At 35.7% G+C, this 21,924-nt stretch overlaps 1 protein-coding gene across 6 annotated transcripts in view; it reads right to left on the bottom strand.

Annotated features, from left to right (window-relative positions):
- Positions 1–19,960: 19,960 nt before the first annotated feature.
- The window catches only part of HTR1E (5-hydroxytryptamine receptor 1E), a 543,697-nt gene continuing 541,733 nt past the window's right edge, over positions 19,961–21,924 (bottom strand). For all 6 annotated transcript variants that reach the window (XM_053710502.1, XM_053710505.1, XM_053710504.1 and 3 more), the window contains one exon: positions 19,961–21,315. In XM_053710502.1, coding sequence (XP_053566477.1) covers positions 20,065–21,168 — 1,104 coding nt within the window. In that variant the 5' untranslated portion in view covers positions 21,169–21,315 and the 3' untranslated portion in view covers positions 19,961–20,064. The remainder of the gene's footprint in view (positions 21,316–21,924) is intronic.

The following is a 21,924-nucleotide window of genomic DNA, read 5'->3' as shown; positions in this document are numbered from 1 at the left end:
GGAGGGGCAGGGTTAAAGACCTGTTTGGGAGGGATCAGGGAAGCAAAAGGGTAAGGGGGGATCCTACATGGCAGAAAAAAAAGCCCTAAAACTTCATACCGGCAGACTGGTGGTGAGGAGTGTGGGTGGCGGGAGGGGGAGTTGTGGAATAGCTGTTTGGGAGGGTTCGGTAGGGATCAGGGAGGTAGGAGGGTAATACCTACATTCTTATTCTATCACCCTTAACAGCTAACTAGCCGGGAATTTCAGAAGTGTGGTGCACAGCTGAAATTAGGGGCCTTCTAATTACTGAAAAACAATTGCTAAGCCATAATGTCTGCTATTTCTGAACAAAAGGGACCCCAGTGAATCTTTTATAACCATGTATCTTATGACAGCAATGTATGTGTAAATAATTTCAGTGAGAAACTCAAAAGTTCACAATTTTTTAAATCTAATTGCATTTGGCAGCGAAAAACAGTGGCATTAAATATACCAAAACGGGCCTTTGGGTTGCATACTAAAAAAAATATATATATAGTTTTAATAGATAAATTAAAAAAACAAGGCTTTATTTTTGTTTAAATGGTGGGGGAAAATGCTTAAAATTCTCTGGTACTTTGGGCAAGTTTTTCTCTAAAATTCCGGTCCTTAATTAAGGAATATATAATGTTTGCGTGTATATTTTATTGTTTTCAATGCATTCCTCTATTATTTTAAAATGATATAAACTCTATTTAACAGAGCAGATTAGCTAATTTTGATATATTGTTAGAAATAATGCTCTAATGGAAACTGAATTTAGCATCAGTTATAGGATTCAATGTATCAAATTTTCAACTGTGAATATGCTGTAATTCCATGTAAAAATAAAGCACAAAATTGATACGCCTAAGTTAACAATGCGTCAACAAAGTAAAATGTAGGCCAGTTCGCTGTAACATACGCTCCGGCGAGATTAGTTCAAAGCAAGACGATGCTCGCATTATTTAAACATACTACTGGTAATCCGCCTTTACATACGACTCTATTCAACTAAATTAAAATGTATGATACATTCAACTGGTACACTCGCATCTCGATTGACACAGCAAACTTGATTTTCAATCCGCCACCTTTGAGCATGTGAATGCAATAGGAATTAAAGGAATGTTACTAGCACTATAAAAGGGTGTGTCTACCAACACAGAAAGGTCAAGTTATATGCTGTTTGTCCTCTCATACAGTCATTAACAACTAATATAATTAATGTCTTTACATTTGCAATACTCCTTCAATAAAAAAAAATATATATATATATATATATATATATATATATATATATATATGTAAATTTAGTAAGATTTATGTTTGTACTTGTATGAAAATAGCTATTTCAAGGACACAATAAGTTAATTAACTAAACCTTAAAAAAACTGTTCTTATTCATGAGACAGAAAGAAATGTTGTAAGGAAAATGGCTTGCAGAGTAAAAACTGTATGAAAACACAAGTCATGTGATGGACATGTGATGAGGATCATACACAATTCTGGGTAGATTATTTGATAAATAGGGAAATCCGCTCTATCGATGCTTCATATTTATCAACAGTACGATGCTCTTTGTGTCATACTTGACGCGCGTGAGTTTGACAGTTTTTTTTATAAATAATGACGTCAAATGGAGATTGATGTCAGTGATATACAGCGAGCGTATTTAACACAGCAAATGCGGTCAGGTTGACGCATTGATAAATTGACCCCATAGTATCAACATGTATAACGTGTCATGTACTGACCTTGATTGATTTTAAAAGTTATTTCTCTTTTAATTTAATAAACATCTATGAAACTGGAACCTATTAGCCTTTGAAAATGCTTTTGGTTCTACACATAAAGAAACATTTTATAGTCTAATCTGAAAGTGTTTAATGCTCCTTTAAGAAAACACTGTAGCATTTCTTAGTGATATCACATTTCACAGGTGTTTTACCTCTTTGAAGAAGTGGGCTTTTATACTTAAAATGTGTAAAAAGAGAATGGTGTAAATGTCATGATTGTATGTTTTCAGAAAGAGCAAATACACACCAGTCTGCTCTATAAGAACCTGATGATCTAAACTTCTCTGCTCAGACAAGATGATATAAAATGATCCTCCAGCCCTGCAAGAACCCTCACAAGATTCTAAAAAAACAGATTTTGCAATACTTCTTCAAGGGGCATCTCCTGCATTTCTGTGTGTGAAGGAGAGACAAGCCAAGCACAATACCACTGTATGAAATGACAGTTTTGTGCATTTGCATTTTGAGCTTTGTATTTTATATTACTTTACACTTCATTTTAAGTTGTATTACATTTCAAATGTGCACTTTCTATTTTGTATTTCAATGCATATACATTCTGTATACAGCAGTGTATTTAGGATTGTGATTTTACAAATTTTTATTTTGCTTTGACAATTTCTGTATAACTATAACAAATTAGGTAGATTCAAAGAAAAGGCGATCCACTCCATGAAATATCCTTAAAACATAACTTTTATTGTAGCAGATAAAAACAGCATACTGGAAGCTTCCAAGTTAGAATACAAAGTGGGCGCAGCACATAGGCTAACAAATTAGGGTCATACTTTGTATATTTATGTGTATATGTTCATGTGAGAGAGCTGAATGATCATGTTAGATCATCTCATCTGAGCGGAGAGCTTTGTTGAAGGCACCTATCATCTCTTTGGGACTTCCAGGTTCCACTCTTTTCTTATAGCATTTAGTGAGTTCAGCCGTGTGAAGTTTACACTATAATTTATCTCCAAGCAGGATAATCTTTTTATCATATGGCCCTAAGTGGTATAAGAACAGAGACAGGAACTATAAAAAAGACCATTTCTAACATTCTCATATCTATGATGTGAATCTACCATTGACTATTTCCCCTCTACACTTGATATCCCTCCCCTCTGTTTAATGTTATCAGCACATGTCACATTATCCAGGTGACATAGCTAATGAGCAAAAATCAAAGGTACCTCCTCCTTATGTCACTACAAAATCCACACAGCATCATCCTTAGCACAAAGGAATGAATGTGGAGAGTGACACTGTACATAAAATGTTATCTGCATATAACAAAAAAATACTAGTTGCAATAAGTAGAATAGATCAAATGTATATTAATATTGTTTATTTTGTGCATATGAATAGACAAACCTATTTATTTACAAACACCAGCCCAGCTACAGCATAGAAGCATTTATTTTGACAGTAATATGTGTAATCTTGTCTAAACCTGGAAGCAGCACAGCTTCATATCTGGCAGTGTAGACAACTGCCTAGGAGTGACTTTTGTCAGAGGGCCAGTTTCATGGGTGGCTGATTGATTACATTTTACATTCCATGTAATCTTCCTTGTTTGCTCCTACTAGAGGGGATAGTACAGTTTTTTTCTTAAGTAAATATAATTTTCTATGTTTAGAACAGTAAGTAAGCGCACATTTTAGCAGTGATATAATTAAGATATGTCTAGGGGTGCTGACAGTGTAAATCTAGCCCAAATTTTGGTCATAATGTGATATTTTCACTATTTAACCATTTCACAAATATCTTCCATTTCACTATATATCCAATCAAATGTCAACTTTTTTAATATAGCTGTTATCTTATAATTGACTAGACGAAAAAACTATATTTGAGTTACTAATAAATGGGCAACAGCAAGAATTTCATCACAATTGTTAATGGGCATATACATATTTTCTAACTGATCTGTAGCTCAAAGACATTATTAATTAAAAAGCTGAACATCAGGCACATAATATGACATAAAGTTTCAAAGGTAGATGGCGCTGGTCTTGGTATTGAACTAAGGATATGTAGATATCTTCTAATTTTCTGGTGACAAAAGGAGACAGACTTGTTGTGTATACAAACACCAATTAATAAGGGTGCCGTATACTCACTCCATAAGATGTATGATGTCTGCTCATCTATAGATAACCTCTCAGTTAGCTGGAAACAGTGGCGACTCTAGGAACAATATATAGGGGAGGCACATAAGTTACCAGAGTCAAAACTGGGGGGGGCACTAATAATTTTCGACACTAATTTATACCACTGAAAAAAAACATCTATATATATATATATATATATATATATATATATATATAAGATTCCAAAATACCAGAGTAATGCGGTATGCAATGATACCTTTTTATTTTATTAACCTAATACTAAAAAGACAAGCTTTCAAGAGTTTTCCTTTCTCCCTCAGGTATTGTTTCAGACCCGAGAAAGAGAGGAAAACTCTCAAAAGCTTTTCTTTATAGCTTAAAGCAATTTCAGCAAAAACCAGGGCTCTATAAATCAGGGATCTTCAAACTTTTTTTCCCCAAAGACCCAGTGCCATGATACCACATACCTTTGTGACCCTATTTTTGTGTTTGGTCTGAAAACACACACAGACACCCTCATACAACACATACTACACCTCACCATCACACTACACAGACACACACCACACTCACCCTCATTCTACACACACACCACACACTTTAATACAGCACCCACACACCACACATTTAATACAGCACACACACCACACACTTACCCTTATCCTACACACAATCATATAACACACAACCTCATACTACACACACATCACAAACACACCACTCACCCTCATACACACCACACACACTCACCCTCACCCTCATACAACACACACACACCATTCACCCTCATACAACACACAGCACTCACCCACATACAACACACACACACCATTCACCCTCATACAACACACACTCATCCTCATACAACACCCACTCACCCTCATACAACACACACTCACCATACTCATACAACACATACCACACTCACCCTCATACAATACTTACACTACTCTCACCCTCATACCACACACACCACTCTCACCCTCATACCACACACACCACTCACACCCTCATACCACACACACCCTCATACTACACACATACCACATACAAAACACACATACAAAACACACATACCCTCATAGAAACATAGAAACATAGAATTTGACGGTAGATAAGAACCAAAAAGGGCCATCAAGTCTACCCATATTACATGTTACTTTTTCCTTAGGATAGCCTTATGCATGTCCCAGGCATTTTTAAATTCCTTTACAGTCTTTGTGTTTACCACCTCAAATGGAAGTTTATTCCATGAATCCACCACCCTTTCTGTAAAAAAATGCTTCCTCAAATTTCTCCTGAATCTACTACCCTGTAACTTTAGATTGTGACCCCTTGTTTTGGCATTTATTTTTTTGTGAAAAATGCTTTCAGCTTCTATTTTATTAAGTCCCTTCATATATTTGAAGGTTTCTATCATGTCACCCCCTTCTATCCTCTAAACTATACATATTTAGATCATAGAGTCTTTCTTTGTACGTTTTATATTTTAGACCATGTACCATTTTAGTAGCCCTCCTTTGGACAGCTTCTAGTTTATTTATATCTGTCTGAAGATATGGTCTCCAGAACTGTACACAGTATTCCATATTTGGTCTAACTAATGATCTGTAAAGTGGCATAAGAACCTTGCTATTTCTGCTACTAAAACCTCTTCCAATGCAACCAAGCATTTGACTGGCCTTGCTGGCTGCACTGCGGCATTGTGTACCAAATTTTAAATCATCTGAAATAATAATTCCCAAATCCCTTTCTTCTTTAATTACAGTCAGTAATGTACCATTGAGACTATAATTGGCCTTTGGGTTTTTGGATCCTGTATGCATAATTTTGCTCTTGGTAATATTAAATTTCAGATCCCATTTATTTGACCAGTCCTCTAGTTTATTAATGTCACAGTTCATTTGATCAACTCCTTCTGGAACATCTACCCTGTTACAAATTTTTGTATCATCAGCAAACAAGCAAACCTTCCCCTTAAGCCCACTTCCAATATCACTTATGAACATGTTAAACAAAACAGGCCCAAGAACTGACCCTTGGGGAACACCACTAGTAACTGATGCCTCATTTGAATGTACTCCATTAATTGAAACCCTCTGTCGTCTATCTTTAAGCCAGCATTCTACCCACTTAACAATCTTAGCATCTATTCCAAGGCAATACATTTTGTGAATAAGTTTGTTGTGTGGGACGGTGTCAAATGCTTTGCTAAAGTCTAGATAGGCAACATCTACGGCTCATACTACACACATACCACACACTCACCCTCATACAACACTCACCAGTCACCACACACTCACCCTCATACTACACACACCACACATACCCTCATACTACACACACACACCACGCACTCACCCTTATACAACATACACACACTCACCCTCATACAACACACACACACTCACCCTCATACAACACACATACCTCAGCACACACACTCTCATTCAACACACACAGCACAGCAGTGCAACTGTAGTGGATTCTTGTAAAAATACAGCATGCCCCCTACCATTCAAGCCTTTAAAAACCACCTCTCTGCAATATACAATGTGAAGCAGCACACAGTGAAACCAGGGCAGCATTTCACTATTAGAGTAAGACCTGCAGCTGTATTACTTAAACCACCCAGGTATATACCCTGCCATACCTGCAACCTCCCTAAAGGTATATATATTAATATATATATATATATATATATATATATATATATATATATTAATATATATATATATATACATATTAATATATATATATTAATATATATATTAATATATATTAATATATATATTTTAATATATATGTATATATTAATATATATATATACAAATATATATATATATATATATATATATATATATCTCAATAAATAACTGTTTAATCCTGTATATTGTGCTGTAAATTTTAATAGTTTTATTTTATATTTGCAAATAAACAAAAATTAGCTGAAATTTTTTTATGCAACAAAAAATCCTGAAAGGACCTCAGTTTGCATTTCAATTGGTGGGCAATTGGTATTGCTGGTGTTACTCACAAGTTGTATGGGTTTCCTCTGAAGTACTCCGTTGCAGTGCATGGGCTACTGGGGACTGGGTATACTTGTCCTCTGGGCTAAAAGCAGTCACCAGCTTGATTCTTTTAATTAAATAATAGATTGCAAGTCATTTTATCTAATCCACCTAAAAGGTTAGTAGGGTTAGACTTTCAGATTATAACTATTGACAGAAAATCCATACCTCATGTCTTTTCCTGTCTGATCTAATCATTTTAATGAAACTTCCATATCCTTTTGCAATTCATAACCAATATAATGTGCTATATGTGTCTGTATGACTGTTTACCTATGCATTTTTTTTATTTTATTTTTTATCTATTTATTTGTGCTAAATTTATTGGTTAACTCCCTGGATCACACATGACATTCTCTGACATACAGACAGTAGGTCATGAATAAGCTTTTGCTGGCTTACTTGAAAGTGACTACAGTAAAGTTATGTTCTGGCATTTTTCACACTGAAAGTGCTGGGCTTTAATTAACAAACATGTCAGTCTTTATCCCCTAATGCAAACCTGGAGTAACATTTAGGTAAAGCCTCCGCATTCCCTCCTGATTTTCATTAGCCGTGCTTACCCTTTAAGATGAACTAAGAACTCCTGCAGACATTTGATCTGAGTGACTGAGTCTGAGCCAGTCTTCCTCCCACTGCACACAGCACCGGTCTATTTATCTGACGACTGACTTAAGTTTTTTAAAATATATTTTAAAAGGTTTTCCTTAGGGGACTTGAGGAGGCTGCTTTGTGCAAAGTAATGCCGGTGCGACTACGAAGCCCCCTGGGCCCTTATCCCCTGGCCGTGCGTCTGCCCGCCCCCAGACCACTGCTGCGGCTCTGTGGCTGCCCTAGTGGCAGGGTTTGCACTTTTAAAATTCAGTAAGCTTTCCCTTTCTACCAGCATCACAGTGACACCCACCCACCACTCCTTGGATAACATTACTTGCCGCTGCAAGCTTTGCTCGCATGTTTTGCACTGTTAAAATTCACGTGTACTATCACCCAAAAGGGGCATCACTGATTGTGCATTTCTGAATTAGCATATGTAAAAGCTCGTTATCTCGTAAATACAGAGAGAGATAATATATAGCTTCTAGCTTTTGACTGTACGAGCAATAATGACTTAGAAAACAACTTTATATTGCTGCCACCTGATTAACGTCACGCTCCCACTGAAAGGTGTGTCCTCCTAGGTCTGGGGGACAAGTTTTAAAAGGAGTCATACCTCATCTCTACTATACACAATGTACCGGTTGGACGGTGGGCTGGGCGGCGACTGGGTCGGGTGTCACTCACTCACGGGATCAGCTCATGCAGCAGCGCCATTCAGTGATCCATCGATCCCACGATTTCCCTCGCAGCAGACTCCAGTCCACAATGTGCGCAGGCACAGCACACTGATAGGCGGCTTAGTGCAACAAGCAAGCCCCACACGGCACGCCCACTGTTGTTTGCAATGTAAGAAGTTGCAAGCTGTCTGTCTCAATGAGCTTTGTGCTTGTGCACAGTGAGCAGAAACAACAGTAAAAAAAAAACTCCACCAACATTATGCAAGTGCCGGGGCTGGCGGGGGGGGCGGGTAAGCCATATGCTAGAGGGGGGCAAATGCCCCCCCCCTTGCCCCCCTGTAGGGACGCCACTGGCTGGAAACCAAGGAGAAACTCCAATAATATTGATTCAAAATGCTAAAGGCAAGGAAAAGCTCCAATCAGGTGTGTATAAGATTACAGATGGTACAAGTTCCAATTTCCTGTGTAAGAACAGGAAATTGGATTCACATAAAGACATTTAGAACAACATAAAAAAAACATAAAAACATTATGTCTGTGTTTGGCTACAATAGCTTCATAATATAGAAAGTGAAATATAATGGTTTTATCTATGTCGATTTTGATTTTCAAGTTTAAATTGAATTCAATAATAAATAGCCAAACATGGATATTTAGACCAATCACAAACATTAATATTACGTCATGACCAATAAGAGAATCCGAAGGATTTGAGTTCTCAAATGAGAAGTGTTCTGTGTGTAGTTCCTTAGTGCAATACCAAGGTCAGCGCCATCTACCTTTGAAACTTTGTATCTATCACAGTCCCTGGGGAGAGACTGAAAGAAGGCAGCGGTTTTAAATTAAGAAGAGAATTAGTTCTTAACTCATTTCTGTATCAGACTATTGTTGTTTTTTACCATCTTACAATTTTTGTATACATTTCATCTGTTTCTATATTGTATTGTTTAAGCTCCTACATGGCTAAGAACACTCTCAATGATTGGAGGGCAGCTAGACAAACTAAATATAATACATTTAAAGATAATAATAGAGAAATTCCCAATTGGGAAACGATAACTAATAAATTACAAAAATTGTATCTTAAAGAAACTAGGTAATGGTGGGAGATCACCTTTTTAAGTAGGTATTTGAATGAAGGGATTGTGCCTAGAGGCCTGAGAGTTTATAAAGTTCCAGCATTTGGAACAAATGATAAAATCTTTATGGATAAATGGAATGCAGCCCTCCACAAATGCTCTACGGAGCTGGTGAGTTTATTATATGAGTCACAAGAAATTAATCTTAAATGTATTGAAAAAAGAAATTGCAGCTTATGAAAATGAGTTAGATCCTTTCTTAATCAATAAATTATGTAGTGATAAGTTTGAAGAAATTAAGAATAAGGCTAAGGAGCTAGATGAATAGATTGGGGATTCAAAATTTAATAAATACCTTAGAGATAAGGAGGATTTTGATAATGGAACTCAACATGTAAAAATCATAGAGAATAATTTGAATGTTCAACCTGATAACAACCAATCTCACTATACTAGAGGGAGACAACCTGACTACACTAGAGGGAGACATTTTTCAAACAAACCTTGGGATAAAAACAGATCACATTCAAATTATAATTCTAGAATGCACAGAGAACCCCAATATCAAAATAGACATATTACATCAAATTTTAAAAATGATGAACCGAGACATAATAATGGTCACAATAACTATGGTAGAAATAATGTGTCTAACTACAATACAGGGAATCATTATGATGTGAGAAATATGGGAGCAATTAAAGACCATCATAATAATGATCAGCATTATAGATCTTTTCAACCAAACACCCATCAGAATATAAGACATCAAAATAGATCATTCCAAGACAACACACGTCCTTTTCCATCCGAACAAAACCAAGACAGACACAAAGCAGACCTATATCATACACCAATCAATCAACATTGGGCACATCAGAACAGGTATTCCCCCCTCCAGACAGAAAGAATCTCTTACTATGCCCCACAACAATTTGACAGGTCAAACCAACAAAAAAGAGAAAGGACACCAGACCTCATAGGGGAAGACGAGGAGGTAGAAGAAATACACAGAAGAAGGAGACAGATAGAATAGAGATTCATAATATATCATCACAAACAATCACTGAACAATAGAGAAAGGTTCTAATTTAAGTTCTTAAGTTCATACCTACACAAGGCGCGAATACTTTTCAACTATTTATATATGCTCAGAAATTTATAAGAAATATTACTATTAAAATATTTTTGCTAAAAAGGATACACTTTGCTATACACCTGTGGATAAAAATCCTATGTCAAATTTTAAAACCCTTCCAGGTTCTATCTGAGTCATTGTAAAGGCTCAAGTGTGGATGTGTTTGGTAAACTGATTCTTAAAGATATAGAAAATATACAACAAAAACCTAAGTTTTTTAACATGACTAAATTAGAATCTGACACATTAAAAAAATTTAATAAGAGAGAGGATATCATAATCAAAGAAGCTGATAAGGGCGGCGGTATTGTTATCATGGATAGGGAATACTACATGCAGGAGGCCAATAGAATTTTATTGGATGAAAACACATACAAAATTATAAAAAATAATCGCCAAAAAACTTTCTGTCAAGAATTATGTGAAATGCTTACTCAAGCATTAGATAGAGAAATCATCTCTGAACAAGAATATTAATTTTTATATAAAACAGACTCTAAAACACCCATTTTTTTATTTTCTACCTAAATTGCACAAAAATCCAGAGAAACCCCCTGGGCGCCCAATCATTAATGGGATTGATTCATTAACTTCAAACCTTTCTGCTTTTATTGATTTTTTTTTTACAGCCATATGCACAAAATTCCAAATCATATTTAAAAGATACTTCCCATGTTCTAAGCACTATCAATAAAAATTAAATGAGAACAAGGTTTCCTTTGGGCCACCATAGATGTAACATCTTTATATTCTATCATAGATCACCATACAGGTATAAAGGCAGTTAGATGGAAATTAGAACAAGATCCCAATTTGCCCAATTCATTACTCGAGTTTATCATCTTGGCTATCGATTTTATTTTTACTCATAATTTTTTTTGGTTCAACAATACGCAATATTTACAAATATGTGAAACCGCCATGTGCACCAGGTTTGCCCCAAGTTACGCCAACATTTATATGGACCATTTTGAACATCAATATGTATGGTCCAATGACGTGCTTGGGGCGGACCTGGTGACATGGCAGAGATATATCGATGATGTTCTGTGTATCTGGAAGGAGGACTCAGAATATCTTAAATTTTTCATTTCTCAAATAAATAGTAACAATATGAATATCATATTAACCCCAGAAATACATGAAACTCAGGCCATTTTTCTAGATCTAGCCATTACAGTTATCAATGGCGTTATTCATACAAAGACACATTTCAAGCAATGTGATGTAAATACTTATATACAACACGATAGTCAACATCATCCATCCTGGCTTAAAGCAATTCCAAAAGGGCAGTTTCAATGCATAAGACGTAACTGTGACAAATTAGAAGATAATGAGGAACAATCCAAGATATTAATATCAAGATTCCTAGAAAAAGGATACAAAAAAGCAATCCTTGAATCTGATAGACAAGAAGTGAGAAACTTAGATCGGGAAAAAATACTACAGGGTAAAAAACGTGAATCAACAAATACACAATTATTTCCTAGGTTTATAACCACCTATAACTCTGGACATAACCAGATTAAAAATATCATTACGAAACACTGGCATGTTTTAAAAAGTGACGAAATTTTAGAAAAAAACATACCTAATAAACCACAAATTACATTTAGAAGGGGTACTAACTTTAAACAGAAGTTAGCACCTTCCTTAATAAAAGGGATGAACCCCAAAATTCCAATGTCTATTTCAAACTTACAAGGTTTCTACACTTTTGGCCGCTGTAAAGATTGCAATTACACTAAACGTACACATACATTTGTTGTATCATCAACTACTGGTAAAACCTTTATAATCAAGGATTTTATCACCTGTAAAACCAACAATGTTATATATCTCTTACAATGTAATTGCAAAATTCAATATTTAGGCAAACCACTAGATTTTTGAAAACACGTATTTTAGAACATCTAAACAAAATTGATAAAAAACATGAAGATCATGGGGTACCTTTACACTGCAATACATGTCAAAAATTTGAATCTAAAAATTTCCTGTGGATGGGTATTGAAAAGGTATCCACACATTGGAGAGGAGGTAAATTGGAAGATGAGTTAGATAGAAGGGAACTTTGGTGGATCCACACCTTAAGAACTTACAATCACTGGGGTTTGAACAAGGATATTAGAATAGCAGCTTTTGTTTGAAAATTACTCAAAATTAAAACTAAAATTAAAATAAATTCTCTTTAGTTCTTTATGACTATAAGATTATAAATTAGCACTTTAAAATGGGAATAGCACTTGAACTTTTTTATACAAAAATTTGAGACACTGTCTCTTTAAATGTCACAATATATTAAAATGGATCTTTAAAACATTGTCTTTAAAATATTGTCTTTTTTCAATTTTCTGTTATATTTATTTAATCATTTCATATCTTATAAATGTATTTAAATGATCTCTATATATCACGCTTTCAGCACTTAATGTCATGAAAAAGGTTCCCAAGGCTATCACGCTTTGTTATCACTAATGTTAAAAAGTTATGCAAACAAAGATTAGTCATGTTTCCAAAATATCTACCATATAATTTTTATTGTACTTTCCCATATAGACACAATTTACTTATTAACCTTGTTTAAGGACATTTACTGTTCGCTTGTCATTTACTTTGTAGATTACCGGTGTATTAGTTACATGAGACTAACACCATTGGTTTAAAGAAAACCTGGATTTACTTGTAATACAACTTATAGCACGTTTGATACTCTGCAGCCATAGGACATCTAACATCATGTGATTCCAGCGGACCTGAAATGGAACTACACACAGAACACTACTCGTTTGAGAACTCAAATCCTTCGGATTCTATTATTGGTCATGACGTAATATGAATGTCCGTGATTGGTCTAAATATCCATGTTTGACTATTTATTATTGAATTAAATTTAAACCTGAAAATCAAAATCGACATAGTTAAAACCATTATATTTCATTTTCTATATTATGAAGCTATTATAGCCAAACACAGACAATTGGAACTTGTACCATCTGTATTTAAACCGGCAATTAGTGTCATAGCATACAAATTTTTCAACTGTTTTAATTTGTTTTAAATTTGCTCTTGAAAAAGACGTTTGCATACAGTGAAACGCATTGAGCCATTAAAAATACTTTCTTACCACCTTTGGAGTAATGCATTGAATCTTTGCTGTGACATTGCTGGAATTCCAGATTTGATGGAGTAAGTTGCTACTTGTAATTTCAAGTAATCTTATACACACCTGATTGGAGATTTTCCTTGCCTTTAGCATTTTGGATCGATATTATTGGAGTTTCTCCTTGGTTTCCAGCTAACTGTGAGATCATCTATAGATGAGCAGACATCATACATCTTATGGAGTGGGTATACTGCACCCTTATTAATTGGTGTTTATATACACAACAAGTCTGTCTCCTTTTGCCACCAGAAAATTAGAAGATATCTACATATCCTTAGTGCAATACCAAGACCAGCACCATCTACCTTTGAAACGTTGTATCTATCACAGTCCCTGGGGAGAGACTGAAAGAAGGCAGCGGTTTTAAATTAAGGAGTATTAGTTCTTAGCTCATTTATGTATCAGACTATTGTTGTTTTTTACCATCTTACAATTTCTGTATACCTTTCATCTGTTTCTACATAAAATGAAATAAATCTTAGTGTATAGAAAGGAAAATTTGCATTTTCTCATGACAATTATAAAACAATTCACAAATTGATTTAATAGATCCTCATATTTGATTAAATTATACTATTTATTGTAAGTTAGTCATTATGTAGTTAATGCAAAATAGCACGACTAACACAAACAATTTAGCATGCAGGCCTATACATTAAATCACAATTTAATATCAGATATTCTGCCATATTTCTTTTTTTCTGAAAGTTTAATTTATTAACCCCTTTAGATAAGCTCACATAGATTTAAATAAAATACTAATAATGGCATATATAAAACAGTAAATATATTTCTAACTTATCTTCATAAAATCCTGTGATAATGAGCATGAAGACACAACTATTACAAGATGTGCGACTAATCCAGGGCTCAAGTCCTACAAAAAAATTGTGGGGACTCACCAAGACTTCCACCTCCTCACAATTAATATATATATATATACAGGGAGTGCAGAATTATTAGGCAAGTTGTATTTTTGAGGATTAATTTTATTATTGAACAACAACCATGTTCTCAATGAACCCAAAAAACTCATTAATATCAAAGCTGAATATTTTTGGAAGTAGTTTTTAGTTTGTTTTTAGTTTAAGCTATTTTAGGGGGATATCTGTGTGTGCAGGTGACTATTACTGTGCATAATTATCAGGCAACTTAACAAAAAACAAATATATACCCATTTCAATTATTTATTTTTACCAGTGAAACCAATATATCATCTCAACATTCACAAATATACATTTCTGACATTCAAAAACAAAACAAAATCAAATCAGTGACAAATATAGCCACCTTTCTTTGCAAGGACACTCAAAAGCCTGCCATCCATGGATTCTGTCAGTGTTTTGATCTGTTCACCATCAACATTGCGTGCAGCAGCAACCACAGCCTCCCAGACACTGTTCAGAGAGGTGTACTGTTTTCCCTCCTTGTAAATCTCACATTTGATGATGGACCACAGGTTCTCAATGGGGTTCAGATCAGGTGAACAAGGAGGCCATGTCATTAGATTTTCTTCTTTTATACCCTTTCTTGCCAGCCACGCTGTGGAGTACTTGGACGCGTGTGATGGAGCATTGTCCTGCATGAAAATCATGTTTTTCTTGAAGGATGTAGACTTCCTCCTGTACCACTGCTTGAAGAAGGTGTCTTCCAGAAACTGGCAGTAGGACTGGGAGTTGAGCTTGACTCCATCCTCAACCCGAAAAGGCCCCACAAGCTCATCTTTGATGATACCAGCCCAAACCAGTACTCCACCTCCACCTTGCTGGCGTCTGAGTCGGACTGGAGCTCTCTGCCCTTTACCAATCCAGCCACGGGCCCATCCATCTGGCCCATCAAGACTCACTCTCATTTCATCAGTCCATAAAACCTTAGAAAAATCAGTCTTGAGATATTTCTTGGCCCAGTCTTGACGTTTCAGCTTGTGTGTCTTGTTCAGTGGTGGTCGTCTTTCAGCCTTTCTTACCTTTGCCATGTCTCTGAGTATTGCACACCTTGTGCTTTTGGGCACTCCAGTGATGTTGCAGCTCTGAAATATGGCCAAACTGGTGGCAAGTGGCATCTTGGCAGCTGCACGCTTGACTTTTCTCAGTTCATGGGCAGTTATTTTGCGCCTTGGTTTTTCCACACGCTTCTTGCGACCCTGTTGACTATTTTGAATGAAACGCTTGATTGTTCGATGATCACACTTCAGAAGCTTTGCAATTTTAAGAGTGCTGCATCCCTCTGCAAGATATCTCACTATTTTTGACTTTTCTGAGCCTCTCAAGTCCTTCTTTTGACCCATTTTGCCAAAGGAAAGGAAGTTGCCTAATAATTATGCACACCTGATATAGGGTGTTGATGTCATTAGACCACACCCCTTCTCATTACAGAGATGCACATCACCTAATATGCTTAATTGGTAGTAGGCTTTCGAGCCTATACAGCTTGGAGTAAGACAACATGCATAAAAAGGATGATGTGGTCAAAATACTAATTTGCCTAATAATTCTGCACTCCCTGTATATATATATATATATATATATATATATATATATACACACACACACACACACGCTGTATTTAGTTGTATATAATCTATACACTTTGGTTAATGAAAGCAAATTAAATCCAATGAAATATTGAATGGTTGCCTTTGAGTCTTAGAATGCTCCTCTGTCACAGAGTCTCACCCACTTAAGGTGCAATTGTCCTATTTCTGCTGAAGGGAACTAAATAACCCCAGAGCACTGACATGCTTGCACACAAGCAGGACCACTGAGATGCTTATATTTAGTGTGTTGTAGGAATTATTACTGCCCATTACTAGAGGATCTCACTATCCCTCTAAACAGACTGTGGCCCAGCTCCCCCCACCAGCAGCAGCACTGTTTACTGAAGCATTTCTGTTCTCTGTCCAGAGGGAACTAAGTTCCTCCTGCAAAAATAGTGCAGGAACTCCGTTCCCATGCGTTCCCGCTCGACTGGACACCTGGACTAATCATACTGTTGAGTCAAAACAAGAGACTTTTATGATTCAAATTAAATTGTGCACAATATTTTTAAATGCATACTTTCTAAAGCATTAACTCTTAATAAGCATGGACAAGAGTTCATAGTATATACATATATAAGCCTGCAATTGGCTGATGCTCTCACATGGTACAACAGATAGAGACATTGTGGTCGATTTATCAAGGGCCGAATGGCCCCTGATGCCCCTGTTTACACGCGAGCCTCCATGCTCGCCGGAAACAGCAGTTATGAAGCAGCGGTCTTAAGACTAATGGTCCGCTGTCTCTGAGGCTGCGGACATCAATCTGCCCGATCCTATATGATCGGGTTAATTGACACCCCCCTGCTAGCAGGTGATTGGTTGCGAATCTGCAGGGGGGGGCGACATTGCACAAGCAGTACACATGAACTGCTTATGCAATGATAAATGCCGACAGCGTATGCTGTCGCTATTCAGCGATGTCTTTCGGATATGATACGCTACACTCTACAGCGTTTCATGTCGGACAGACATTGATAAATTGGCCCAATTAAATGGAAGTTTGAAATTTGGAGAGAAAAAAAGTATACTGCTCCTTTGAAATGTAAGTAAAATGTATTGCACCACCTTTAATTGTGCATTTATTAATTAGGTACTTCTGCTGTACTTTATGGCCCTTTAAAAAAAAAAAAAAAATCACACACACACATTAATTAGCATATCAGATTATGCAAATTAACATGTTATGCTAGTATTTTTTTTTTTTTTTTAACATGCACTCGCTGTATGTCAGTAAAGGTGCGCGCTGATACTGCCTTCTCTCAGCCTTTGCATAAGTGTCAGGTCTCAGAGGATTTGCAAGATCTACCACTGTGCAGAGACTGATTGAAGGGAGTGTGAGCACATCCCTTCAGTCTCAAAACAAGCATTACCGCTTCTGATTGGCTTTAGTGCTTTGTTTTTGGAAAAGGAAAAAAAAATACTGTCCAATGGGGTGGAGGATGCTTAATTTAAGTGAAGAAACATAGAAACATAGAAACATAGATATTGATGGCAGATAAGAGCCATAGGCCCAGCAAGTCTGCCCCACCTTACCTAACAGTATGAAGGTAAATGAGTGTTGATTTTAAGAAATATTGCATTAACAAAACCTTAATTTATTACAGGAAATAAAATATAATATTACTGGTGTTTATTTTCATGGGACCAGGAAGCAAATTAAATAATTTAAAGGGACAGTCAACACCAGAATTTTTGTTGTGTTAAAAGATAGCTAATCCCTTTATTACCCATTCCCCAGTTTTGCATAACTAACACAGTTATAAAAATACACGTTTTACCTCTGTCATTACTTTGTATCTAAGCCTCTGCAGACTGCCCCCTTATTTGAGTTCTTTTGACAGACTTGCACTTTAGCCAATCAGTGCTCACTCCTCAGTAAATTCACGTGCATGAGCTCAATGTTATCTATATGAAACACATGAACTAACGCCCTCTAGTGGTGAAAAACTGTCAAAATGCATTTAGATTAGAGGCGGCCTTCAAGGTCTAAGAAATTAGCATATGAAGCTCCTAGGTTTAGCTTTCAACTAAGAATACCAAGAGAACAAAGCAAAATTGGTGATAAAAGAAAATTGGAAAGTTGTTTGAAATTACATGCCCTATTTGAACCATGAAAGTTTTTTTGGGACTTGACTGTCCCTTTAAGTAAATTGGAAAGTTGTCTACAATTGTATTCTCTGTCTAAATCATGAATATCTAATTATGACTTTACTGTCCCTTTAAACACTCAGGTTTGAGTAGGAAGTATATATGGTCACTTAATCATTTGAGTTGTCTCAGCAGCTTTTTACTTTTTACAGTGTTCATAATACCAACCTTTATTTATTTTTAACTGTTAGTTACCTTACATGCAGGGGCATGCACGTACACTGATATACTGGCCACCCGGGGAGATATTCATGTATGTGGCCACTGCGACACAAATAAATATTCTAGCACAAATCATATGTATGGTCCTTAGCATAAAGATATGTAAAAGTTATTATTATTTTTTTTTTTAGATATTCACTGAATATGTCAGGAAGTAAGCACTACATTTCAACAAAACCTGCACACAAATTAGATTTGAATTTAAACGTTTTTTTTCTCCAGGAACATACCCTTTAAAATGCTTAAAGGGACAGTCTAGGCCAAAATAAACTTTCATGATTCAGATGGAGCATGTAATTTTAAACAATTTTCCAATTTACTTTTATCACCAATTTTGCTTTGTTCTCTTGGTATTCTTAGTTGAAAGCTTAACCTAGGAGGTTAATATGCTAATTTCTTAGACCTTGAAGCCCACCTCTTTCAGATTGCATTTTAACAGTTTTTCACCACTAGAGGGTGTTAGTTCACGTATTTCATATAGATAACACTGTGCTCGTGCACGTGAAGTAATCTGGGAGCAGGCACTGATTGGCTAGACTGCAAGTCTGTCAAAAGAACTGAAAAAAGGGGCAGTTTGCAGAGGCTTAGATACAAGATAATCACAGAGGTTAAAAGTATATTATTATAACTGTGTTGGTTATGCAAAACTGGGAAATGGGTAATAAAGGGATTATCTATCTTTTAAAACAATAAAAATTCTGGTGTAGACTGTCCCTTTAATATCTCATCTTCTGTGCTGTGACCAATTGTTACACAATTAAATTGGTCCAGCAATCTAGTAAGGGCTCTGCAGAGTTCACTTTTGCTTCTCTGGAGAAGGCCATGTACAGAATTTAAATTACAAGAAGTTCAGGCAAAATAAATAATGAAAATGCAGTTGCATGTCCCTTTAAGTAATATTTTAAACAAGCTTTCTTTCAAAAAGATTGTTTTTCTTTTTCTTACCTTTAATATTGGCACCTAGTGCACAGTGCCACACCCTAACTAGAGTATACACACTCTGCTCATTTGTCAGTCAAGAAGAGTGTGCACATGCAAAGTTTAAAAATATGTGGCACTATAGAGCCTCAGCATACTATAATGTCCCTTTAACTGTTATTGACTTTTTTTTACATTTTGTTAAGATGACTAACACCATAATTTTTATATATCAATTAATACTTTTGTTAATCTGTTTCAGCTTTGTCACTGATATTCTAACAAGGGTCCATTGTGAAGCAAACAAAAATGTAATTCAATTTAAATGTAAACATTTCTCTTACGGCAGTTCATTAAAATATAGCAGTAGCAATAATTAACATTAAAAATGCACATATTTCATTAGGCATTACAAAATTGTATTTAACATTTACAATGTTCATTAACCTTAGAGGTAGAAAACTGCATTACAAGTAATATGACGAAGAAAACACCAAGCAAAATAATAAAAAAATCTTTAATTACCATTCCCTTTATCAAAAGGCAATCTTTTTTTTTATGTTTAATACAGTCATCTGTTAATGTATGAATAGTATCACATTTTAAGAGTGCTCTTTGCACCTAATAAGTTTTTTAAAGGCTAGTTTAAAATCATCATTAAAACTAGTGTAGAGTAGCGGATTAATTAATGAATTGACATAGCCCAGCCATGTTAAAAAATCATCCACTACTGGAGACACATTGCAAATACGGAGCCCTACAATAAGTTCCTTGCTAAAAAATGGCAACCAACTTATTATGAAAGCACCTAAAATAAGCCCGAGAATGCGAGCAGCTTTCCTCTCTCGCGAACTGGAGATCTGTTGTTGCCGGTCACTCGCCAGGTCAATATCATTATCATAAGGAGGTGGGGTCCTTATAGAAATATTCATCTTTTCAAATTCCATGGTGGGGTCAGAAGTGGAGAAATCTGATACACAGAATGTCTGGGTTAATTTGCAGTGAGTAAATGAGTTCCGACTGTCATTGCTCCTGTTGCTTAAATGCCGACTTGAACCTCTCTTTTGGTAAAGGCTCTTTGCAGCATGGTAAATTCTATAGTATAAAATCAGTATCAAGGTCAATGGGACATAAAATGCTCCGAATGTGGAATATATTGTATATATAACATGGTCGTGTTGAATTACACACATACTTGGTGTGCTAACATTGTAGTGGTTTCTCCAAAATAATGGAGGAAGCGAAATGAAAATGGAAATTGTCCACACTGTTATTATCATTATTGCTGCTCTTTTAGGGGTTCTTTTTCTGGCATATTCAATAGCGTCGGTAATTGCCCAATACCTATCAAGTGCAATGACACATAAATGAAGAATTGAACAGGTACAGCAGGTCATGTCAAAACTAAGCCAGGCCTCACAGATAACATAGCCCAGAGCCCAGGTATCCATAACTATGTAGGCAATGCTTAATGGCATAACTAAAATGGCAACTAAAAAATCTGTAACAGCTAAAGAGCATATTAAATAATTTGCCGGTTGATGTAATTTCTTGGTTGTGCAAATTGCAAGAATGACAGCAGAATTTAACAGCGTAGTTAGGGTAGTTATCACTGCCAGTGCTAAACAAATGAGCATCTTTTCAGTTACTGTCTTAGATTTGTTTGCAATTGTTTCTGTTGTGCAATTTGTAAAATTCATTTTCATCAAGGTGAATACAAATTAATTTCAGGCTTTAGATCTCTTTCATTTTGACTTTGATGAAATTCTTCATGTGGAAATATTCATTATGTTCGGGAACCTCCACAGCAGGAAAGTCAAGGCACCTCTTTCCTCTTCATACACATGGCTAGTCTGCAAGACACAATTGGGTTACTCATTATTTAATATGAACCACACAAAAACAAAGAAAACATTTTCCCTGTAACTAAATCTACTGAGGCAAACCATGTTTTGTCTTGTTTTTTAATTTAGAACAACAACAGCACATGTCTTTCGAGACTGTGATCTGAAGTACAAATGAGTTTGCAGGATTTTCTATTTTACAAAAATGTCACAATTCTTCCTACATTTTCAGAGAATGATTTATATTCTTTTATGTTAAAGTGTTGTGAAAGCTAAGGGGAGAAGTCATATTGTTTCTATACCTGCTGTTATAGAGAAGGCATAGAGCAAATATAGCAACACTGTGAGAAGGGATGAAAGATGTAGGGATATTAATATACAGAAAGGGCAGATTTGTAAAGATAACAAGATAACACATTTAAAGCAGAATGAACAACAGGTTTGGATACACATATTAATGTATTGGTGATGTACTGATCTATCTACAGTATCTGCCTTTATGAGGCTGATTTATTAAAGTGCGAGCAGACATGATACGATGTAGCGTATCATGTCCGCCGCACATTGATAAGTGCCGACAGCATACGCTGCTTCATAACTTATTATTATTATCATTTA

The sequence above is a fragment of the Bombina bombina genome, chromosome 4, assembly GCF_027579735.1.
Source record: "Bombina bombina isolate aBomBom1 chromosome 4, aBomBom1.pri, whole genome shotgun sequence".
Classification (NCBI taxonomy): Eukaryota; Metazoa; Chordata; class Amphibia; order Anura; family Bombinatoridae; genus Bombina; species Bombina bombina.
Note: the sequence above shows the minus strand (reverse complement) of the source record. Positions and strands in the feature narration are given on the sequence as shown.